The sequence below is a fragment of the Cygnus olor genome, chromosome 26 (assembly GCF_009769625.2).
Source record: "Cygnus olor isolate bCygOlo1 chromosome 26, bCygOlo1.pri.v2, whole genome shotgun sequence".
Lineage (NCBI taxonomy): Eukaryota > Metazoa > Chordata > Aves > Anseriformes > Anatidae > Cygnus > Cygnus olor.
The window spans coordinates 5,724,574-5,744,962 of NC_049194.1; the positions used below are offsets into that span (position 1 = coordinate 5,724,574).

Consider the following 20,389-nt stretch of genomic DNA (forward strand, 5'->3'; position numbering starts at 1 on the left):
GGGCCCTGCTGGGCACAAACCAGGGCTGTGCAGTGCGGAGGAGCTGCTGCAGGGCAGCAGGAACAGCAGCAGGGCCATGCCCCTCCTGGGTGCAGGGGGCAGCTGTACGGCTTGATGTCATCCCCCACCTGGTGGCAGCCAGAGCGCTGTGGTGCCTGCAGTCTCTCACAAACAGCTCAGCAAGGCAGAGCTCCTCTTGGGCCTTCCTCTGCTGCAGGCTCTGACAAATCCCCATTCTGCAGACTCTGTATTTTGTTGCTCTCCTCTCTCTCCTGCTGAGGGCAGTGTCTTTGAGCTCAGTACTTACAGAGAAAGGTTCTTACAAAGCCAGCTGTGGTAAGGGAGAGTTGCCTTTTGCTGCTCCCCACCCTGACACCATAGACCTTGATCTCAACAACTTGAGCACTGAGCATTGTTTTGCAAAAAGCACTGAAGCACTGAGACACAAACTGCAGAGTTTATTTATTAGGCATTTCTCTGAAAGTCAAGACATTGCAGACTCACATAACTGAGAATACAGCTGCACAAGAGGGACCGTAGGGCCAATTGTGCATTGCCCATACCTCCATGCAAATGCTGCAGGCAAGTGTGCAAGTGGTATTTCACTGAGCTGCTTGCTGGGGGAGTGAGTCCAGATCAAACTGTAAAAACCACCCTGCCCTGCGGTCTGTTACTGCCCCCCACAGCAAGGTTTTGATACCAGTGCTGCAGGTACAGAGCCAGGGCCTTGCAGCTCCTTTAAGCTATTTGCATTATTTAATAGTGTAGTTGCTTCTCCCCTGCATGCCACTTCCAGTCAAAGCACCTGACATCTCTGGCTGCTCCTCCTTTGTCCAGGGAAACAATATCCAGAACCAGAGTGCAACTGTTCCACGTGTAATGATTTCTAGTTTGAAATAAGCGATTTTACAAGCTATCCTCCATTTGCTAAGGTGATTAAAGTCCCTCCAGACAGTGGGCGGACAGCAATAAGCTTTACAGAACCACCCATGGCCTTCAGGAGCTATTGTTAACGTGTACTTCTGCACAGCTTTGATGGAGGCTTCTAATGACCTCGCTGTGGTGGGCCTTTACAGCGGCTGGAATGGGAGATTCGACTGGAGGACTGATCAGCCCTCTGGCAATTCAGCGCCCTCTGCAGGCTCCACTCCACACGTGCACACATCCTGCTTCTGCAACCCAGCCCCACAGCTCTGGAGTTCCACCTGTTCCAGGATGCTCTAAACAACATTTCTATGATTGTAAGCATACAGATCGGTTACACACACATACACAGCTTCTCAAATAATCCCTTTGTGGAATGCTTTCAGAACACAGTCCATGTATGCTACTCTAGCACTATAATTTATGGCTTCATAATAACTCAAGACGCTGAAACATTCAAAATATTGCACAGACAAACCCAGTAAACCCCAGGTTCCACATACAGACTTAGGGTGTGTAGTCATACAGCATTTGCCTTGTTTGACAGAAGACAGTTTGTCGGTAAAGAGATTTAAAATAATTCAGATGTCACCAGCATGCAATTAAACATGCATCAAGGGAAAAAAGAAGTATAGCACTATAAAAAGAATCTGCCTTCCCCCTGTAGCAGGAAAAATGCAGTTCCTGATTGTTTTACATTCAGCTGAGGAAAAGAAAACTTTGGTTAAGACAACACACTATGAACTTATAAGGTAAATGCACGGCCCTTCTAAAAAAGGAAAAGACAAATGCGAAGCAGAGATATTCAGGAATATCTCAGGCATTTGAATATACACATAGGAAACCGGGCACAATCATACTTACTGCAGTAAGAAGGCCAAAAAACATACAGCTAAGCAATTCAGGGAGTCTGCATGATAGCCAAGCCTCATTTATTTCAACAGAACCCACTGACTGCTTCACGGGAAGCCCAGGCTGACAGCACACTCACACAACAGGGAAAGTTTCTACCACGTCACAAAGCTGCCATGTTACCGCCTAAGAGCGTTCTCTGTTGTGGTCGGCGTATCCATATAAAACTGATCGATTTGGTCTTTATACTTCTGTGCCACCACTGGTCTCTTCAGTTTCATTGTTGGGCCTGTGGAAAAACCACAACATGGGGCTGTAATGGTGGCAGCGCTACAGCAGGCGTCATTTTGAGGCATAAATCAATATTAGATTGAAGCAAGCCTGGAGGAGGCTTCAGAGCATGTGAACAGACATTGACTTCTAAACTGCTCTTTGTGATTAACAACACCTCCCTTCCCCCATGAACAGAAACAGCACAACCACCCTGCAACCGGCAGCACAATCCCAAGAGTAAGGGCTGCTGAGCTCAGTACCACCAGGCAGGGTCAGGAAGTCCCGAATAACCCATCCCACCTTCCCTGGCACTGCAACGTGCTCCAGCCACAGCAAGCAAGGGCTGGGGGTTCACGGGGTAAGCCCCAGTGCCCCGTGCACTACTCACCAAGCTCTCCACCAAAGAGAGAGAAGTCCTTCTCCAGAATAACCCACTTCTGGACTTTCTGAGCATTTGAGACAGCTCTCTCGTTGACTGCTGAAATTCCCTTCTGGATAGCTGCATAGATAGCCTTGTCTTTGCTGCTTATGATTTCAGAGACTTTTGTAGCCTTGCTGCCCAGTTTTTGGCAGAATTCAATAGCTTCTGGAGTGAGGTCATCTCCTGGCTCCCCACTTTCTACATCTATGTTGCACTGCAAGACAAGTCACTTTATATTGCTAAACACTTGATTCCCTTCGCAGTAATAAGCCTTATGGCCATAGGAAACTGCCGTGTCACCTTCCCCACCCACACCCAGTATCAGTTGTCCAATTAGATCAACCACTTCTTATATGCTTTATGCAAACCACTGCTTCAAATGAAAACTTAAGGCAAAGTGCAGATGAAACACCTCCAGATCTCCACACACTCAATAGCCAAATCAATACCAAGGTGCAAGCAGGGTACAGAACTCATCATCCAAATTCTTCCTGTGCTCTCCCAAATTAGGGGAGGATATGGCAGGATCCTGCCTCTGAGGCCAGAGCTTTACTTCCCTACACTCCACAGCAGCACCGCTAGCTGCTGGAAGACAACAGAGGCAGCACCTGACTCAGGCAAGTGCAGCAGCACCAGCTCCAGAGCCTGGCACAGCGTCTCTTGCACAAGGGCAAGGAGGGTGGCTGTCAAGAGTCTCGCTAATGAGCAATTACCACTGGCCTGAGAAGCCACTAGCCTGCAGGGGCTCCCTGGTCCTAGGCAGAAGAGTCAGTAAAGGCCACCACGTGTCACTGTCGAGTTTAAAGCCAGCATCTTAAAAAGAAGTCACGGACATCTCATTACTGTCCAGACATCTCTGGGAGATACTGAAATATGGGTAAGAAACGCAGAAGGTTTCTTTTTTCAGTCTGACTTCTGTGTCTTTTAGTACCATTTCTTTCTGCTTTCTGTCCGATATTGTACAGAGATAAGCAGCTGCTGCAAACAGCAGAACCTTACTGTCTGATCAGATGGCAAGTGCTCATTTTTTGTACAGTTACAAGTGGTGTTTGCAGCTCAGCTACAAGTCATGCTGCAAGATGCCTCTAGGCTCCAGCAGTCATCGTAGAACACCTAACAATCATCTTCCTCATGGTATTAGATGCACGCAAAATAGTCTCTATGTCTTTTCAGCCCCATCCCTGGTAGATGCCCACCCTTTTGTCCACTAAATAGGCAGAATCAAACCTACCTTTAGTGTTAGAAGCATAGCAAGGAATTTTGCTTTGTCTCCAACCAACATTGCATTGCTAATGATGGGAACGGCCTCTTTTACAGCATCCTCAATTGGAACGGGAGGAATATTCTCACCTCCTGCTGTGATGATGAGCTCTGGAAAAGAGTCAAATCTTGATTAATGCTTACAGCTCCCCCCTTCCTTCCTTCACAATCTGAAATGATTTTATAGTACCTTTGTGGCTACACAGATCAAATAATGAGTCTGTATCCCAATATCCAGGGAAAAAAGCAAACCAGAAAGACTCCAGCCAGGTGAGGAGAGATGAAACTAAGGTGTGCAAGCACACAGCAAAAGTTGCCTTAATGCTCCACAGATGTTTGCAGCTGGAGAACATGGGGTTTGGAGTATGAGCACCTCACTACCATACCACAGCCACCTTAAGCTCTAGGGAATTCAAGTTGTTAACCAAATTGTTCAGAAATTTGAGTTAAAAATTTGCTGAGGCAAAGCAGAGTTTTTAAAGCTTCACACAGCATGTTACGGAGCAGAGATGAGCCTCCCTTTCTTGTCTGTCTCTTACAGATTTCTTAAAGCAGCCCCTTTGCATGACCATTTATCTCTTTTTAATGATTGGAGTCTTGCATGAAATTAGATTTGTTTGGTGTTGGTCAGAGCAGTGTCCCAAGAGCTGTGTTGCTGCAAGCCATTTTCACAATAGCATTAAGCTATGGTTTTCCCTTACAGGTTAACTAGCAAAGCTAGCTGAAACCAGAGGGAGCTGGCAGTACACACAGCTGGACCCAGGCAGGTCCAGCACTGCATAACAAGTCAACGAAGCACTAACTACTGCCTCTGAAATCAGAGGATTTCTTCCTCACTCTGCAAACACACACTGGTTTCAGTGGTCAGCCTTCTCCTCCCATCACATGCCTTGTCACATGCTCAGTGGCAGAACACATTGCAGCCATATTCATATGAAAAACTTCAGAAGAAGTAGCATCTAAAAGTAGTATCTTCTTCTGTGCAAGCCACAACCACACAACTACCAAGGTCTGACGTATCGTATCATAGTACTGTGCAACCTCAAAACAAACAAGCGATAGGCTGCATTACCTTTAATTCTGCCAGTGATGTAAAGGAATCCATCTTTATCACACTTGCCAAGGTCACCTGAATGCAGCCAGCCATCTTCATCAATTGCCTCTTTGGTTTTCTCTTCCATGTTCAAGTAGCCCATGAAGACGTGCCTTCCTGAGAAGCAGATCTCCCCATTGCCATCTTCATCTGGCTTATGGATCAGTGTCCGGCAGCCTGTCATTTCCTTTCCACAGCTTAAACAAAGACAATACAAACCCAAGGCATTTTTTTAAATTATTTTTGCTGCTCAGCTACTGAATTTAAGAGTGAGATTGCAGAAGTACTCACTCAATCTGGAGTGTCTGAACCAAGCCAGGCAGACTTTTATTACAACTGCTTCAGCAGGGAACTTTAAAACTTAAGACATCTGCTTACATGTAAGAAACTACAGGAAGTTGTTACTGCAGAGAGATCAGTGTTCACACCCATGCTTTCCATCTATTGCTCGCAAGCACCTGAGCTTTGAGTTAGAAGATTTATGTTCTTGGTAGCTAACTTTTACTGATGGTAGTATTCACCTTGCAGACTAAACACATGGGGACTGAACAGGCTGTTCAAAGCAACAGAGTAGTCTTAACGTCAAATGAATAAATGCAGTAAGGTAAACTCTAACCTACGTTAGTTACTGATTCTTTCTTCCCACAAATCCCTTGTTTCCTCCTCTGTTCCTAAAGAATCCAGGCCAATTTAAATTTAAGTAACACTGCCGGTGCCTTTGGCAGATCTCATCGTCTGCAATACGTGGGCCAGAGGAACTGGTTCCCTAGCGACTGCTTACTGGCTGCAAGACTGGGGCTGAGCTGCATCAGGTGAGCCAAGCAAGCCAGGTGCACCAGAAACCTGAAAGCAACTCTGTTCCTCCCAGTCAGCCGTGCTCCACTCACAGAAAGTTATTTACCTGGTAAACTTGAACGCGTGAGGTAGAGAGACTGTGTGAGGCCCAGAGCTCTCGCTCATGCCGTACAGTTCATACACAGGAATGTTCAGACTTAAAAAGAATTCCAGCGTCTCTCTGGTTATTGGAGCGGCTCCGGAGTAGCACTTTGTGCAGCGATCCAGCCCAATGGCCTTTCGAACCTTCTTGTACACCAGGTGCCTGGCTAAGCGGAAGTTCACTGGGACTTCAGAATACCTGTGGAAGAAACATTGTTACAGGACCTCAGTCAGAAAGTAAAACTCCTTCCCATCCTCTTTCATCCATCTCCTGTTTTGGCTTATTCAGTGAAATAGATAAATACGAATGACTCCTGCCTCCAGCCCTTGCTGCCCACCCTCTGGCCCCAGCACTACTTTTGGCTTTTAATGTCCACGGGTCAGGACTTTTATGTGGGATATAATTACTGATCCAATCCTAAAGCTCTAACATTCATAACACCCCTTAAGTGTAGCTTTTAATTACCCGTTCATCCACTTCAGGTTTGTCTGTAACCCGACTTCCTTGGCCCATGATGCCACTTTTCTTTTGAGCATTGATGATTTTGCACCAACAGATTTCATTCTTTCTTCCATTTTTTCCCAGACACGAGGAACTCCCAAAAACGCAGTTGGCCTCACTTCCCGCAGGGTGTCTACCAAGGTGCCCTGAGTGGAACAGAATTTTATAAGGCTTTCAAAAGAGATTTTGTACAGATACCAGATCAGCACTGGTCACTAGCCAAGACCTACAACTACTCTTAATTTTGAGGAATTGCTCATTTTCAACTGAAGTGTTGCTGCTGCCGAGTGCGAACAAAGCAGCACTGGGCAATACCAGTTTTCTTCCTGCCATGTTCCACAAGTAAAAAGAGCCCCAGAAGCATTCACATTCCACAGTGGTTTTGACAAGACAGCAAGGGTCGATACTCTCAGTGCCTGTGCTGACACAGCATCAGGACAAGAGTCGTTCTCTTTCCAGGACACAGACTTAATGGTGGTGGCATTTTGCAATATGGACAGAGCAAATACAAAGCTGTTGCTCAACCAAGCTATCAGGGCAGAGAACCGGTGTCAGGTGAGTCACCAAGAAGCTCCTAGTTGCGAAGTGCTTGGTCAGCTCATCATCCTAGCTTGTAACACAGAGTCAAAAGGCAAAGGTCAGACTGGCCACATTCTTCAAACCAACAGACCCTTAAATAGGTGCAGTCTGCCACTGGACAAATAAACTAAGTTATCTCATGATTCTGAAGGCTGTGTTAAGTCAGCAAGGTTTGTTTTAAAGTGCACACCCCTAACCACAAGCAGGTGGACAAGCATAAGTTTTTTTGTCTTATGTTTTTTACCTTTAGTGCATCTGGCTGAGCAAAGAAAACTTGTGCTCCAAACGTAATTGACAACCAAATATCTGTCATCTGTGCAGCAACATGACTGAGAGGCAGATAGCTGACCACCAGTTCTTGCTTTTCTGTAGCTTCTGCCAGCGTTATGGAACGTCCTGCTGCTAATGATGTCCATGTCAACTGTTAACAAGAACACAACTCTGTATTAAGTGGCAGCCCTTCTGAGCAGGTACAACACAGAATGTGCAGCTCATGAAAAGAGCCTACAGCTTCCTGTGATCTTCAGATCAGGCACATTCTTCAGCTGATCTCTGCAGTCCCTCAGCACCTACCTAAGGTCACAGTTCTTAGAATGGGCATCTACACAAAGAGATACTTACGTTGTCATGACTGAGCATTACTCCCTTTGGCTGTCCAGTTGTCCCTGAGGTATATATTAGCGTACAGCACTGATTAGGCTTCTGTGAGTCAATGATTTCACGGAGCTGAGCGTCTGGAACATCTTTGCCAAGGTCCATGAACTCTCGCCACTGTGTACAAAAGAGAAGAACTTGATCCCTTTACACGCCATTGCTGACAAATGAAATTAAACCCTTTGCTATACATGAAGAGAAGGGAACTGTTTTCGAAGTCCAAACCTGCAACAGAATCTGCCAGACCCACCGTATTTTCTGTCTGTCACAAGAGGCATGGCAAGAAACGGAAAGGGAGACAGATCTACCTTGCAGAAGCTTCCCAGCTCTGTAGGCAACCCTGACATTCACTGGGAGTGCCAAGCAGGAGTAACTATGGGACCTGAAGCTGCCTAGCAGAGGTCAGCATGCTAGCACCCTTCCCTTACAAAATGGATTTATCAAGGTTTGAACAACAGTGTACATCTACCACTTCAGCTAGGCAAGTGTTCCCTCACTGTAATCAACATAAACTTGCATTATTTATGACAGTCCTGTAGAAGGTGATGGTTGCTTGAAGCCATCAGCTAAACACAGCCGTTATTTACAAGCCAGTAAGATGCCCATTACTTACAGAATACAGATTTGGTCTCTTCTCTTTTAGCTCTTCCCCATATTGGACAATAGCTTTCAAATGAGGTAGTTTATGCTGAACCTGTGTTAAGAAGAGAGATCCATGAGAAGGAGCAAATCCCGCTTGTTCTTTTTAAGCCTAAGTTACCCACCACTTAACATGTAGCTGCTACTTGCCATTTGAAGTAAAGCTAAGAGAATCTCATCTGTCTTACTGAAAGAGAAGAGGGAAGCCTCAGTAGAGACAGTAATCGTTTGGACTGGGATGTTGCCAGCCGACCTAAGGGATTTTTATTTTTTCATTTTGGCTTGTCGTACTTTAAGCTCAAGGCTTTGCTACTCTGCGGAACCACCCTTTAACTTTAATGAGATTTAGCACAAGTGATCACTCATTGGGTTTGAACAGCGAACACACCAAGCAGGCTCGATTGGTTCACCTCTGCTTTCAGATCCAGCATTTCCCTCAGGTAGCTTTACCCTCCCATATCTGTCAACAGGACACAAAGCTTCCAGTCATTTAACAAGTGTATTTACTTCTAAGATTTTCTGCAGCTGTTTATGGTTTTCCACAACCACAATGTTAGCACTGCTGTTCTCTGCTACATAATGACAGGCCTCAGGAGAGTTTGTAGTGTAGATACCGACGGCAAGACCACTACAAAAGAAAAGAAGAAAAAAACAGAAAAGAAAAACACAGAATTAGAGGATAAGCAAAGCTGCTGGCAGGAAAAAAAATCATACCATTTCAAACTTTAACAGAGGAAGAACCATAGGCAGAACATCCCATAAAGCAACGACGATAAGTGGAAAGTTTAGTTCCAAGAGCAAAGGCTTGTTTCTGGTCATAGGTAATGTCAGAACAGTGTAATGGGTCAAAGTGTGTCAGATGGAAGACAGCTATCACAGCACTGGATTTTGATACTCTGACCTTTTCCAACATCATATTTTAACCAAAATGTAAATAAGCATGTTTTTGGTTTAACCTACTGTTCATTTTAAGAGAGAATGTGTTTTTTCTAGCTAAAATTTGTTTTTTTTTTGTCTTATTAATTCATAATGAAGTAAAGAGAGTTTAGGTTATAGCTATCCTCATTAAATTCAAATATAAGCAGCACTTGTTTTGTTTTAAACCAAAAACACCTTCTCACATGAATAATGAAACTACTATCTGAAGGCTAAAGCAAAATGCATGTCAAGAGACAACACTTTCTTACCCTGCAAGGATAGCTCCAATGTCAGCAATAAACCACTCTGGAGAATTAAATCCCAAGAGGCACACTCCATGGAAACGCTCTAGTCCCAGCTGTAAACAAGAGATGAGATTACAGTAATCTTGTTTGTCCTTTGAAGAATGCTTAGAGTTAACTTAGAGTTAACAGAGGCTATGAAAATCCAGCTGCTGAAGTCCAAGCCTTTCAATCTGCTTCAGCTGTTCTCTGGTTTTGCACCAGAGACAGTGGAAGTATGTATACCGGAAGATCCCACAGTATGAGTGGAAGGGAAAAACAAACAAAAGAGTGGCCTTAACTTTAGGAAATAAGACTTTCTAATGATAACAGGAAGAACACAAAATGTTGTTTTCTCTCTCTCAATCTGTCTTAACACCCAGCTGTACAAGTACATGGCTCAGCCGGTTCGGTCATTTAAGTTGAATTCATAAGCGTTCCTTTGAGTTTTTTCCTGGAAAGATGAAAATTTACAAGCCTTATGAGGGGCTTTGTTCAGGTTTGCCATGTCTCAAATACCCCTCCTTAAAGGTTTTCCTAAATATTTTTTGTTTACTTGAATGTGGAAGCGATTTGTATGAAATTCAAACAAAAACACTGTAGTAATTACCAAGATGTTCATGGCATGTTCAAGTAATTCACAGATTCACAGAATATTAGGGATTGGAAGGGACCTTGAAAAATCATCTAGTCCAATCCCCTTGCCGGAGCTGGAACACCTGGATCAGGTCACACAGGAACGCATCCAGGTGGGTTTTGAAAGTCTCCAGAGAAGGAGACTCCACAACCCCCCTGGGCAGCCTGTTCCAGTGCTCCGTCACCCTCACCATGAAGAAATTTTCTCTCGTATTTAAGCAGAACCTCCTATGTTTCAGCTTGCACCCATTGCCCCTTGTTCTATCATTGGATGTCACTGAGAAGAGCCTGGCTCCATCCTCCTGACAATCACCCTTTATGTATTTATAAACATTAATAAGGTCACCCCTCAGTCTCCTCCAAGCTAAAGAGCCCCAGCTCCCTCAGCCTTTCTCCATAAGGGAGATGCTCCACTCCCTTCATCATCCTCATGGCTCTGTGTTGGACTCTCTCAAGCAGTTCCCTGTCCTTCTGGAACTGAGGGGCCCAAAACTGGACACAATATTCTAGATGTGGTCTCACCAGGGCAGAGTAGAGGGGGAAGAGAACCTCTCTCGACCTACTAACCACGCCCCTTCTGATACACCCCAGGATGCCATCGGCCTTCTTGGCCACAAGGGCACAGTGCTGGCTCATGGTCATCCGGCTGTCCACCAGGACCCCCAGGTCCCTCTCCCCTTCACTGCTCTCCAGCAGGGCAGTGCCCAACTTATCCTGGTGTCTGGGGTTGTTCTTACCCAGATGCAGGACTCTACACTTGCTCTCGTTATACTTCATTAAGTTCCTCCCCGCCCAATTCTACAACCTGTCAAGGTCCCACTGGATGGCAGCGCAGCCTTCTGGTGGGTCAGCCACTTTCCCTGTCACTTTAAGACTCATCAACATTCAGAGAATTTCTAAGTGTAAGATACAGCTGATTCCAGCCATTTCAGCAGTTAAACTGCTGACCATGAACATGGAGTAGAATTCAACAAAAGCTCACCTTCAGAAAGCTTTTGGCTGCTTTACAGCACTCATCATAGTACATCTTGTAAGTTAGCTTTATCCACTGGCCACCTTTCTTGGATGCAAGAGCATAATAGTCACCATATTTATTAGTAGCTTCCTGGAATAGATCATGAACGGTCTTTGGTGCCTCACTGCCTATGCCCTGCTCATCCATCCTCAGTCTGACTTCTCCATCTCGTTGTGTTGTCCACACGCTGGAGGGAGGAGGTGAAGAGGCTGGTTTGAAAGAAAAATATTCAACATCTCATATTTAGAAATTGCTTTCTGCCATAACAGAAATATAAATACAAGTATCGAAGTAAAAGCAAATGCTAACAGCTCCCCCTCAACCCTTTTCCCCCACTATTTTAGAACAAGACTCAGAGATGAAGCCTCTAAAGCACATTCAAAATTTTGTTTAATGTTTTCCATTTACCTCCCCTTCTAACCTAAATCTTCCTGTCACTTATTTATTTATTATTAAAATAAATAGTACATGACTACCTGGTAGATATGCTTTAGTGATACTAACTACTTTACTCCTTGGAGCACACCAGTGCTTTAAAGTCTATGTTCTAGAGGCTTCTGGACAGACTACCCCACCATTTGAATTCCCTCTTCCAATGTTAAGGCTTTGTAAATTACTCTCTCATTTAAATAATAATTTTATGCACATAACAGTAACTAAACATTCTTTCTACTTACATTTGAAACCAAGCTTGTTCATCTGAGATCCCTCTGTCTTAGTATCTTCAACTGTCTCAGTGTTGTAGACCTCAACAGCTCTGCAAGGCAAAAGTAATTAGCACTGGATAGACTTTAGCACACTGGATGAAGAATGCCTTAGCCATACTCATCCCATCACTTAATTACATTAAGCCTTGCATGTCAAGCAAAGATGAGTGGTTTCTGATGTTCTGTAGCTGGCTTTATTAATTTTACTAGCTCAGGCACCAATGAAACATGCCTGCCTCGGCAAGTGCGTGGTCTTTGCCTGCACTGCTTTTGAACATGTGTACGTCGCTCTAACTGTAAGACTAGCTGCAGAAGAACCCATGAACACGACATCCACAATGCAGTGATAATTTAATACCACAGGTCTGCTCTGCGCGCCGGAAACAGACTACAGCAGTGAGAGAGGTGGGGACAGAAAGGGGCACGCAGATCTGGTGCTTTTCTCTGATCTGCGCTGTGTGAGCCTAAGGAAGGCGGCAGCGCCCCAAGGCTGTGCTCCTGTGCAGCACAGCCATCACCCCGGTGACCCTGGAGAAAAACCCATAGAGATTTCCTGCAGAAAGCAAGGCCAGCTAAGAGCAGGAAATTGATTTAACAGGAAATCCTGTTCTTAGGTATTCCTAATAAAGTTAGTATATCAGGCTCGCGCCAGCTGTTTGTGCAGAAATTGAACAGGCACTCTCAGACACATCCCCTCTATCTACTTCAGCTGTGCTCCTCGCAAGGAGTTTGCACTGTGGTATCTGTGGTTGCCCTTTTTACTTTCAGTCTTGCAAGAGCCATTAAAGCACCTCCTGCCTGCATTTGTAGAACAGTGTTCTTCCTCTGTCCTTTTCCAAAACAGACTTTCTCGAAGCTGTAAGTGACGAGGATATGGAATAATTAAGTCACATGTCCCACTTCAGGCCATGAGTTGGAAGCCAGACCCTGTAAGATTTGCTATTCGAGTCTCCGTGCTCTGCCCATCGAATGACATATCACACCTCCATGCTACAAGCAGACGACATTTGTTCCTCCACCCTGGGCAAACCGCATTTGTACCATCACCATAGCACCAAGGCCCGAGCATTACGCTACCCAAGATCATACTCCAGAGAAACTAAAGCTCCATCTTGCCTTGCCAAACAGCCCTGAGACGGGTCCTCTGCCAGAGGCCGTCATGGAAGCGTTTGTTTCTTCATGTCAGCACCGGGTATTCACTCTTCCTTCACTGGAACTTCTGGTGTGAAGTTTCTTCCAAGGTCTGATTCCTCGGTGGTCTTCTAGAAGGGGCTGCGTGCCCGTGACATCACAGACATCATGGACGGGGTGTCTAACAGTGCAGCTCCCTGGCAGAAAGATGGCCTGCCAACTCTGCTGTCACTAAGCAGGACACGCCTGGTCCCACACGAACCCTTCAGCCTATCGCCGGCAGGGTGCCACCCAAGCCTCATAATTTCTTCCCCTTCTACTGGATCAAAGGGAAGACGAATCAGCCACAGAGCACCTTGTGAATTTCATTCTAAGAGGTAAGTTGCTTCCCTCCGTTTTACATTTCCTCTGAACTTCTTAGGGGGTAACGAACTCATGGCTTTGCACATAGGATAGGATTTAAGGCATGGAGCTTTGACTTTGCTACTCCTGTGTGCTGTCCAAAAGCAGAATCACTTCTATCTAATCTGCAAACTACAAACCAGAGGTATGTAACTCAGCTTTCTTCTTTTCTCCAAAAAGGATTACAAAATCTTCTCTACTATGTATTTGCTCACTGTTACTGAGAACATTTTCCAACACAAATTAACCCTCAGTTGCATCAGTTCTGCATCATTTCTCCACCTGTTTTTGTGGACACAGCGTGGAAGTGACTCAGTAATACGAGCAAAAACCCCTGCAGCTATTTCTGTTACAGTGAACCAAAAGTCATCTTTTTTTTCTTCCTCTTACTACATATGATTCCAACATAGCCCCCAAAAATTAGGTAAAGAGAGTCTTGGAAGTCTGTCAGCTATATCCCATCACACTATGGTGGGATTTAGACCCTTAGCTACCAACCTACTCTTTATTATGAGGTTATTTAGATTTACAGCCAATCAGGTTGCCTAGGTTGATAAAAATCAGCACAGGTACTGCACACAAGCTGTCCCCTAATGAGGCACACCTCTTGTTTACAGTACAGTGATGCTTCCCAACGCATGTAGTACTTGCTAGGTATTTCAGATATTTGATCAGTGAGATTATAGATTCAGCTTTCGGATTTTGGAATTATTTAAAAAAAAAAAAAAAAGTTAGAAATTTCTTGTAAAAATCTTAATGTCCCAATTAATCTAAGTAAACAAGCAAGAATATGAGCTATACCCTATGTATACAGGTCACCACAGAAGAAAATAAAATCTTAAATTATACAAACCTAGCTGAAGAGTTGACCAGTGCATCATCCAATGACACCTTGCAGTTTCCTTGAGCATCCAAATTAAGATAAGCTGTGGGGACAGGTTCTGTAAGTGCCATATGTGCATCTGATTCACACAGCATTGTCCCTGTAAAAACAGTTTAAAATTAAAATAGAATCAAATACTACAGTGAAATCAGCTTTCATTGATGCAGCTATCTGACAAAGACAATTCCAAAGCAGATATGACTCAAGACTGCTGTATTTGTATGAAATTGTATTTGTATGAAATACAGTAAATTCTGTAAGTGGATGAAGTGCCCTTCATGAAGTGCCTAAGCTCGGCTTGTTTGAAAAGCCTGATCAGAATTAAGATTATGCACCCATTCTCACACCTGAAAATGAGCTTGACCATTACAGTTTTGAAAAAGCACCACGAGATTAACGTTTATATTTGCACTCTTTTGCCCCGAACGTTAAGGCTTAGCTTTCAGACCTCCCCCAAACCACCCACCGCAGGGCTCCGCTGCAGCCTTACAACGCATCGCCTCGCCTTTGTGCAGCCTCTCCTCCCGCAGCCTCTCCGGACGAGCAGCGACGTGTAATATCCTTTATTTTTAAACTAGCGCCCACGAGGCAGATCTGGAGCATCTTATGTCATGTGCTCTCTGCCTCGCAATTGGAAGCGGCCCGTCACCCCACACTGCCGCCTAATGAGGAAGCTCTGGCCCTGCGCCTGCCCGCCACGCTCGGCTCTCAGGGCGCGGGAGCATTGGGGTTCCTTTGGCTCCCCACAGCGCACCCAGGGCAGCTGTTGGGGTACAGCCCCCGCTGCACGCCCGCTCCCTGGGGACCTAAAAAACTGTTCTGGTAAAAATCAGCACTCGGCAGCCGCTGCGCTCTCAGCGGCTCCTACGCGGCTTTCAGCCGGGGTTTCTGCACTTTGTCGCTGCAGGGTTTCGTCACCCAAACGAAGCGTTTTCTAATCCCGAAAGCAACGTTGATTTTATGTAAGGTTTATATTCAACAGCCTTTGATGCTCGTCACTTGGCAGGCGGAGCTTTAATTGCTTCAATGAATTTCTAACTGACTGAAGATGAATCTTACTATCCTTCATCTTTTTAAAAAGAAGGTTTTAGCACAGTATTTCATACCGACATTAGACAGAGCAATTTAAAGCAGGCAATGTGAGGAGCACATTTAGCTGACTGATGACAGATATTAACAAAAGGATAGAGCCCTTTATCTAATGAATCTGACATTAGCTAAGCTGGGGCTGGAGGAGGATGTGCCTGTGCAGCGTCCTGCCCCCAACAGCGGTGGGCGAAGGCACGGCCAGCCACAATTCCCAGCACACAAGCCTCCTTCTATCCCAAAAAAGCACATCCCCTCCTCCCGATTCCTCATCTACGCAAGGACACGATGGTGCTCGATTTGTGCTCTGCTTGCTACAGGCTACAATTCAGAATGCAAAAATAGTTCAATTCACACGCAGCTGAGAGAGGCACATCTCCACAACCCATCTCTAAAGCTCTGAGGTTCGTGGCAGACGTTGCCCAATGCCCCCATTCTAGACTACAGCACCAGAGCGGTTTATTTTGTTCTTTTGATAAGACAGCTGCGAGAAAAGGTGCATTATCTGCATTATCTGTACGGCGTAGCTTACTGCTAGCAGCAGTCACCCAGCCCGTGGAAGAGTGGGTTTTGTCCCCTCCCCAGCCTGGAGGAGCTCAAACCCACATCTAGAAGAGCATGTCAGTCTGCAGACGGCGTGGAGCCAGCCGGCGGCAGCACCACCACCCCTCCATCTCTTGGGGAGTCCTGAGAGGAGAAAGAACTTACTGGAAGCAGCAGCCACGGGGCCTGACCCCGCTGCAGTGCACATCCCGCGGGTGACCCCGAGGACAGGGTGTCCCTGCTGGATCCGCAAGCAGGCTGGATATGGCACGCAGAGCACAGACATGAGGCTACACAGCCTGCAGGTCCTGGGAGATGCACCAGGGTTATCACTGCCTCCGCCATGCCCAGCAGACTGGGTTTTTCAAGGAGAATCCACATGTCAGTGCCACGTGGCCCCCGACACCGAGAGAAGAGTTGCACCAGCACGCACAAGCAGTAGCGGAATTTTTGGACACCTGTCCCAAAGACACTTGTGCCATGAAACATAAGCACACAAGCAGAAAGCTGAAGTGCAACCTAGCCGTGCAAGTTCTCTTTGTGAACACAGGCCACAGGGATCCCACAACAGTAGTTCATTTTCTGTAACAAATTTCGGTTAGAAACAAACCAATTGCCACTGCATATACTCTGATCAGCTCTGCTAAGCAACGTAGCAACAACCCTTCCTCTCGCGATGCTTTGTCACCTCCCCAGCTGCACTACACAAGCCGCTGGAAGACAGGGAAGACGCACAGGCGCTCACCAGAGCCTGACTTGACTCTCATGGTAGCTCGATGGGCGGGTGAGCAGGATCAGGAACGATCCTCTCTTGCCACACGCTGTTTCTAAGGGAAATAACACACTTAACATGCCACAGTTGGTAGGAACATGAGGAACACACACCCAAACAAAAGCCTGGTGAAAGTCACCGCCCTTGTAATTACAGCTGTGTGAAAGCTTAAGCCACCTGACTGCAAACCACCTTCTGCTTGGAGGGCAAGCTGTTTCCTACAAGGGCTGGAGGGATATGAACTATCCACAGAAAGCACTGCAGAGCTGGACTGCAGGCACACTTGTGACAGCCAAAGCTACAGAGGTGAACATTTTGTTTATAACTGAGTCTGAACGTGCCTTCACTCAAAACACACACAGAGCCTCAAAACCAGCAGTTCAAGTTAAGATTGCTGCGTGTGTTCATCAGTCATCCTAACATTTGCTAGCACAGGCCCCCTTTGCTCCTGGTTACTGTTTTATTTTCCTTGTGCTCATACAGGCAGCACCTCTGATCCTGTCCAGTTTTTGTTGCGCAAACCAGCCCGAGGAGACCGCCGCGTTATCTCCCTCCCTCTCCAGCTTTCCACCCAAATTGAAACTTGAACTTTTTATTTTCCCTGAAGATTTATTAAGTGAGGAAACAGCCGCTGAGCAACCCGCTTTTCCTCTCCTAGATAAATTTTGTTTTTGAAGAGGCAGCGTTATAAGCTTCTAAGCACCAGAAGTTTTCTCCGGCACAGCCCCGCTGACCACAGGCCAGCGTGGTGGTGAAGTGCTGCAGGAAGAACACAGGGGAAATAAACCCCAGCCCCCACAGGGTGAGCACACGATGCAGACTCTCGACGACTCTGCTGCAGTGCTTTCAGAGAGCTGCATTTCAGGTTAATGAAGCCGCCCATGGCAAGACCTCTAGTAAATAGGTTTAGCTATGGAAAAATCCTTCTGGCAGCCGGACCCACGGCTTTCCTGCCCCCAGAAGAGGGCCGGCATGTGCCAGCACCGCAGGGCCGGAGGGCTCAGCGCAGGGCAGAGCCCAGGGCACGCGGTCCCTCCGCCACGTCAGCCAGCACGCAAACGGTTGCTCTTTTACGCAGCTCGCTCCTCCAGAACGCTGGGATATTTTCGGTGAATTCCCCACTGTGACTCACCAGCGGGCCGCTTTCTGAGTTCCTCTTTTCCTAAACTGCTATTCGTTTTCCTGCGTGATCTGCACGCAGCGGGCTGTGAAGGGAAATTCCCTCACGCGCACACAAGAAGCACAAAAACGCGTTTTGAAACGCGGCAGGTGCGCCCCTGCCAACCCCCACCACACCCAGGGTTTTATTTCACTGCTGTTCAGGGCCAGCCAGACCCGGACGTGGCGGCACCGCTGCTACCGAGGCATCCCCGGGCATTTCGGGCACGGCTGGGGCTGGAGGAACCTCTGGAGACCGAGTCAGCCCCCCCCGGCCAGCGGGGGCACCCAGGAGGGCTCCGAGCGTCTCCACAGCGGGGGCCCCCGGAGCCCCCTCAAGGGCCCGCTCGTGGCAGCCGCCCGCCCCTCCCCCAGCCCCCGCTCCCCTCACGCACGCCGCGCGCGCTCCCCCGGCCCGGCCCGCCCCGCGCACGCGCCGTTACCTCAGGAGCGGGAGCGCGCGCGCGCGAGACGCCCCCCGCAGCGGCTGCCGCGCGCCGCCACGCGGGGCCCCTTAAGGGCGCGCGGGACTGGAAGGGGCGTGGCCAAGAGCGGCGAGGCCACGCCCCCTCCCTCCCGGGGTCACCTGCGGTCATCGAGCCCCCGGGGCTCAGAGCCGCGAACCGGGGGGCGGGAGGGGAGCAGGAGGAAAACGGGGGCGGCTGAGGGCTCCGTGCCCCCCGGAGCTGGAAGAGGAGAGCGGGGCGAAGCGGGGGCTCCCTCCCGGGCCCAGCTTTGTTTCTTTTTTTTTTTTTTTCTTGCCACAAAAAAAGCGGCGGCCGGGTCGTTTGGCAGATGCTGACGCCCGGCTCTTCATTGTGGCGTTAGGCGGCCGGGCTGCACCCCCCGCGTTAATCGCTGCTGCTGGCCTGCAGAGCCCCAAATTCCTCCAAACTGTGTTTTTTTTCCTGCCTTTCCTTCCCTGCAGGGCCATTCCCGCTGCTACAGGGTGGGGAGGATGCGGCTGGGCTCCTGCCAGCAGAGCGGGGACGCAGCTGGGGCCGCAACCGGTGCTGAGGGGAGCGGTGCTGGTGCTGGCGCTGCCAAGCCAGCCCTGGAGCCCCACATCGCAAGGCCCAGGGGCTGTTCCCCTCCCTGCCCCAGCAACCTCATCTGCTCCACGCGTGGCCTGGCCAAGCCCTCGTGTGGCCACGTTTCGATCCACACAGGGATTTACACTGTAGAGCGAGGACACGGACGGCATCCAGGGAGCTGGGGGGATGGGTGAGCTTAGAGGACCGCTAACCCTCCCGCCCCAGTCATGCCCCACTCATTAGGTAGCACCTTCTGTGCCGACACGGGGCAGATCGTTCTCAGAGACCCAAAAAAAGATTCAGTGGCATAGCCCAAAGGTTAACTGATGGGGCAGGAGCAGCCAGTTCTATTTTCGGTAATGCCCTGAGCCAACAAGTGACCTTAGGCAAGTTGCTTATTTATTTATTTTGCTTGTTTATCAGAGCAAGGTTGCAACACTACCAAGGTAGATGTCAGTGTGTCTGCAAAACCCTTGTCAGTCCCGGAGCCAAAGGAGAGCGCGCTGCTGGCGAAGGACCAGAGGAGAGCAAAGCACATGATGCAGAAATACAGGTGGTGCTCACGCATCTGCCACGAGGAGGACAGCGGTCATTCTGGCTGCCTGCAGAGGATCAGCTCCTCCCTTGTCCCAAGAGCAAGCTCTTGTGTACACGAACTGTTAGTGCTGACTGCCCTAGCCTTTTCTAAATAAAGATGGAGTAGTTGAGCTTGAACTCCTGGGGCGGTGAATGCACCAGAGTGACTGTGCCCTTTGTCAAGTACCACCTTTGCTGGCTCTATGTATACAATCCATTAACTCAAGCAAGTCCCAGGGTTCTCATTTTCCCAGGCAACCAAAGCAGGTTGGCCCAAGGAACACTGGAAGGAAGCCCGAGCAGTGCAGAATCACTCACCTGAGACGAACTTCTGCACTGGCTGGCTAGGCCTGACCAGGCTGGAAGCTTTTTGCAGGCAGCACTTGGTTAGATCACCAGCACGAGCCTGATCTCACTGAATTTTCATGCCATGAAAATTGCAGCCAGGACGAATTGTATATAAATTATATGTAAAGCAGACCTAACAATTTAAATTAATTGTTTAAATGATTTGTCCACATTAGAGCATATACAGATTTTTCCAAATTAATGAAGCTGTGAAATGCTAGCGAGGAGTTCTAATTTTAGTTTGACACAGACTGAAGAACTATCACATCTGCTGTCCTGCCCAAAACAGATCCCAAAGCATGAGAGATCATGAGGGAAAGAGGAGGAGTTCTTGGCTACAGAGTCTGACTGTGGAACAAGCTTCCAGAAGACACCAGGCAAATACAGGGTATTCGAGAAATGCTAAAAATAACTAAATAAAAATAATAATAAACAAACAAACAACAAAAAAAAAAACACAACACAGCAAACTGTTCCCCTTTGAGCTAGCCTTTCCATTACTGTGCTGTGTTGCTCTTAAAAGTGACACCAGAAGATTGTGGGAGGAGAGGAGATGGCTGCAAGTTAAGAAGCCTCAAGTTCTGTTAACAATACAGGATCAACTAAGATGGAGTATGACACCAACAAGGACAGAGGTGTCTCTCACAAGATGGTAAGATAAGAGAGACAAGAGAGGTAAGATAAAAGCCTTAACAAAGTCCAGGATAAACGCAGACTGGGACACTGGTACTTCATGTTTGTGCATGTCAGGTCACCTGACTTTGGT

General features: G+C 47.4%; 1 protein-coding gene and 1 long non-coding RNA gene across 9 annotated transcripts; one reads left to right on the forward strand and one right to left on the reverse strand.

The window, feature by feature from the left end:
• Positions 1-438: 438 nt before the first annotated feature.
• ACSBG2 (acyl-CoA synthetase bubblegum family member 2) lies at positions 439-18,223 on the reverse strand. Of its 7 annotated transcripts, none has more exons than XM_040537171.1 (15): positions 18,109-18,223; positions 14,077-14,206; positions 11,661-11,740; positions 10,951-11,192; positions 9,321-9,409; positions 8,641-8,761; positions 8,108-8,188; positions 7,462-7,611; positions 7,085-7,261; positions 6,226-6,407; positions 5,725-5,958; positions 4,803-5,020; positions 3,702-3,841; positions 2,438-2,684; positions 439-2,065 (listed from the first exon to the last, which is right to left on the reverse strand). In XM_040537171.1, exons 2-15 carry the CDS (start codon positions 14,199-14,201, stop codon positions 1,956-1,958), a joined length of 2,196 nt encoding a protein of 731 aa, XP_040393105.1. In that variant the 5' UTR covers positions 14,202-14,206; positions 18,109-18,223; the 3' UTR covers positions 439-1,955. The 7 variants fall into 7 exon arrangements, with proteins under 7 accessions (XP_040393105.1, XP_040393106.1, XP_040393102.1 ...); XM_040537172.1 differs by lacking the exon at positions 18,109-18,223 and adding an exon at positions 17,640-17,658; XM_040537168.1 differs by lacking the exon at positions 18,109-18,223 and adding an exon at positions 16,481-16,557.
• Positions 13,280-19,409, forward strand: LOC121059949. Of its 2 annotated transcripts, XR_005814688.1 has the most exons (3): positions 13,291-13,368; positions 16,664-16,813; positions 19,123-19,409. It is a non-coding gene; the product is annotated as an uncharacterized LOC121059949 (long non-coding RNA). The 2 variants fall into 2 exon arrangements; XR_005814689.1 differs by lacking the exon at positions 16,664-16,813 and having other exon boundaries at positions 13,280-13,368.
• Positions 19,410-20,389: the final 980 nt, after the last annotated feature.

Excerpts from the sequence above, each read along its gene's own strand:
- ACSBG2 (XM_040537166.1), bottom strand. The coding sequence starts at position 14,603 with ATGCGTTGTAAGGCTGCAGCGGAGCCCTGCG. Across the intron at positions 9,410-10,950 it reads CAGCCAAAAGCTTTCTGAAG|CTGGGACTAGAGCGTTTCCA; the intron begins GTGAGCTTTTGT and ends TCTTGTTTACAG. Across the intron at positions 5,021-5,724 it reads CACGCGTTCAAGTTTACCAG|CTGTGGAAAGGAAATGACAG; the intron begins GTAAATAACTTT and ends TCTTTGTTTAAG.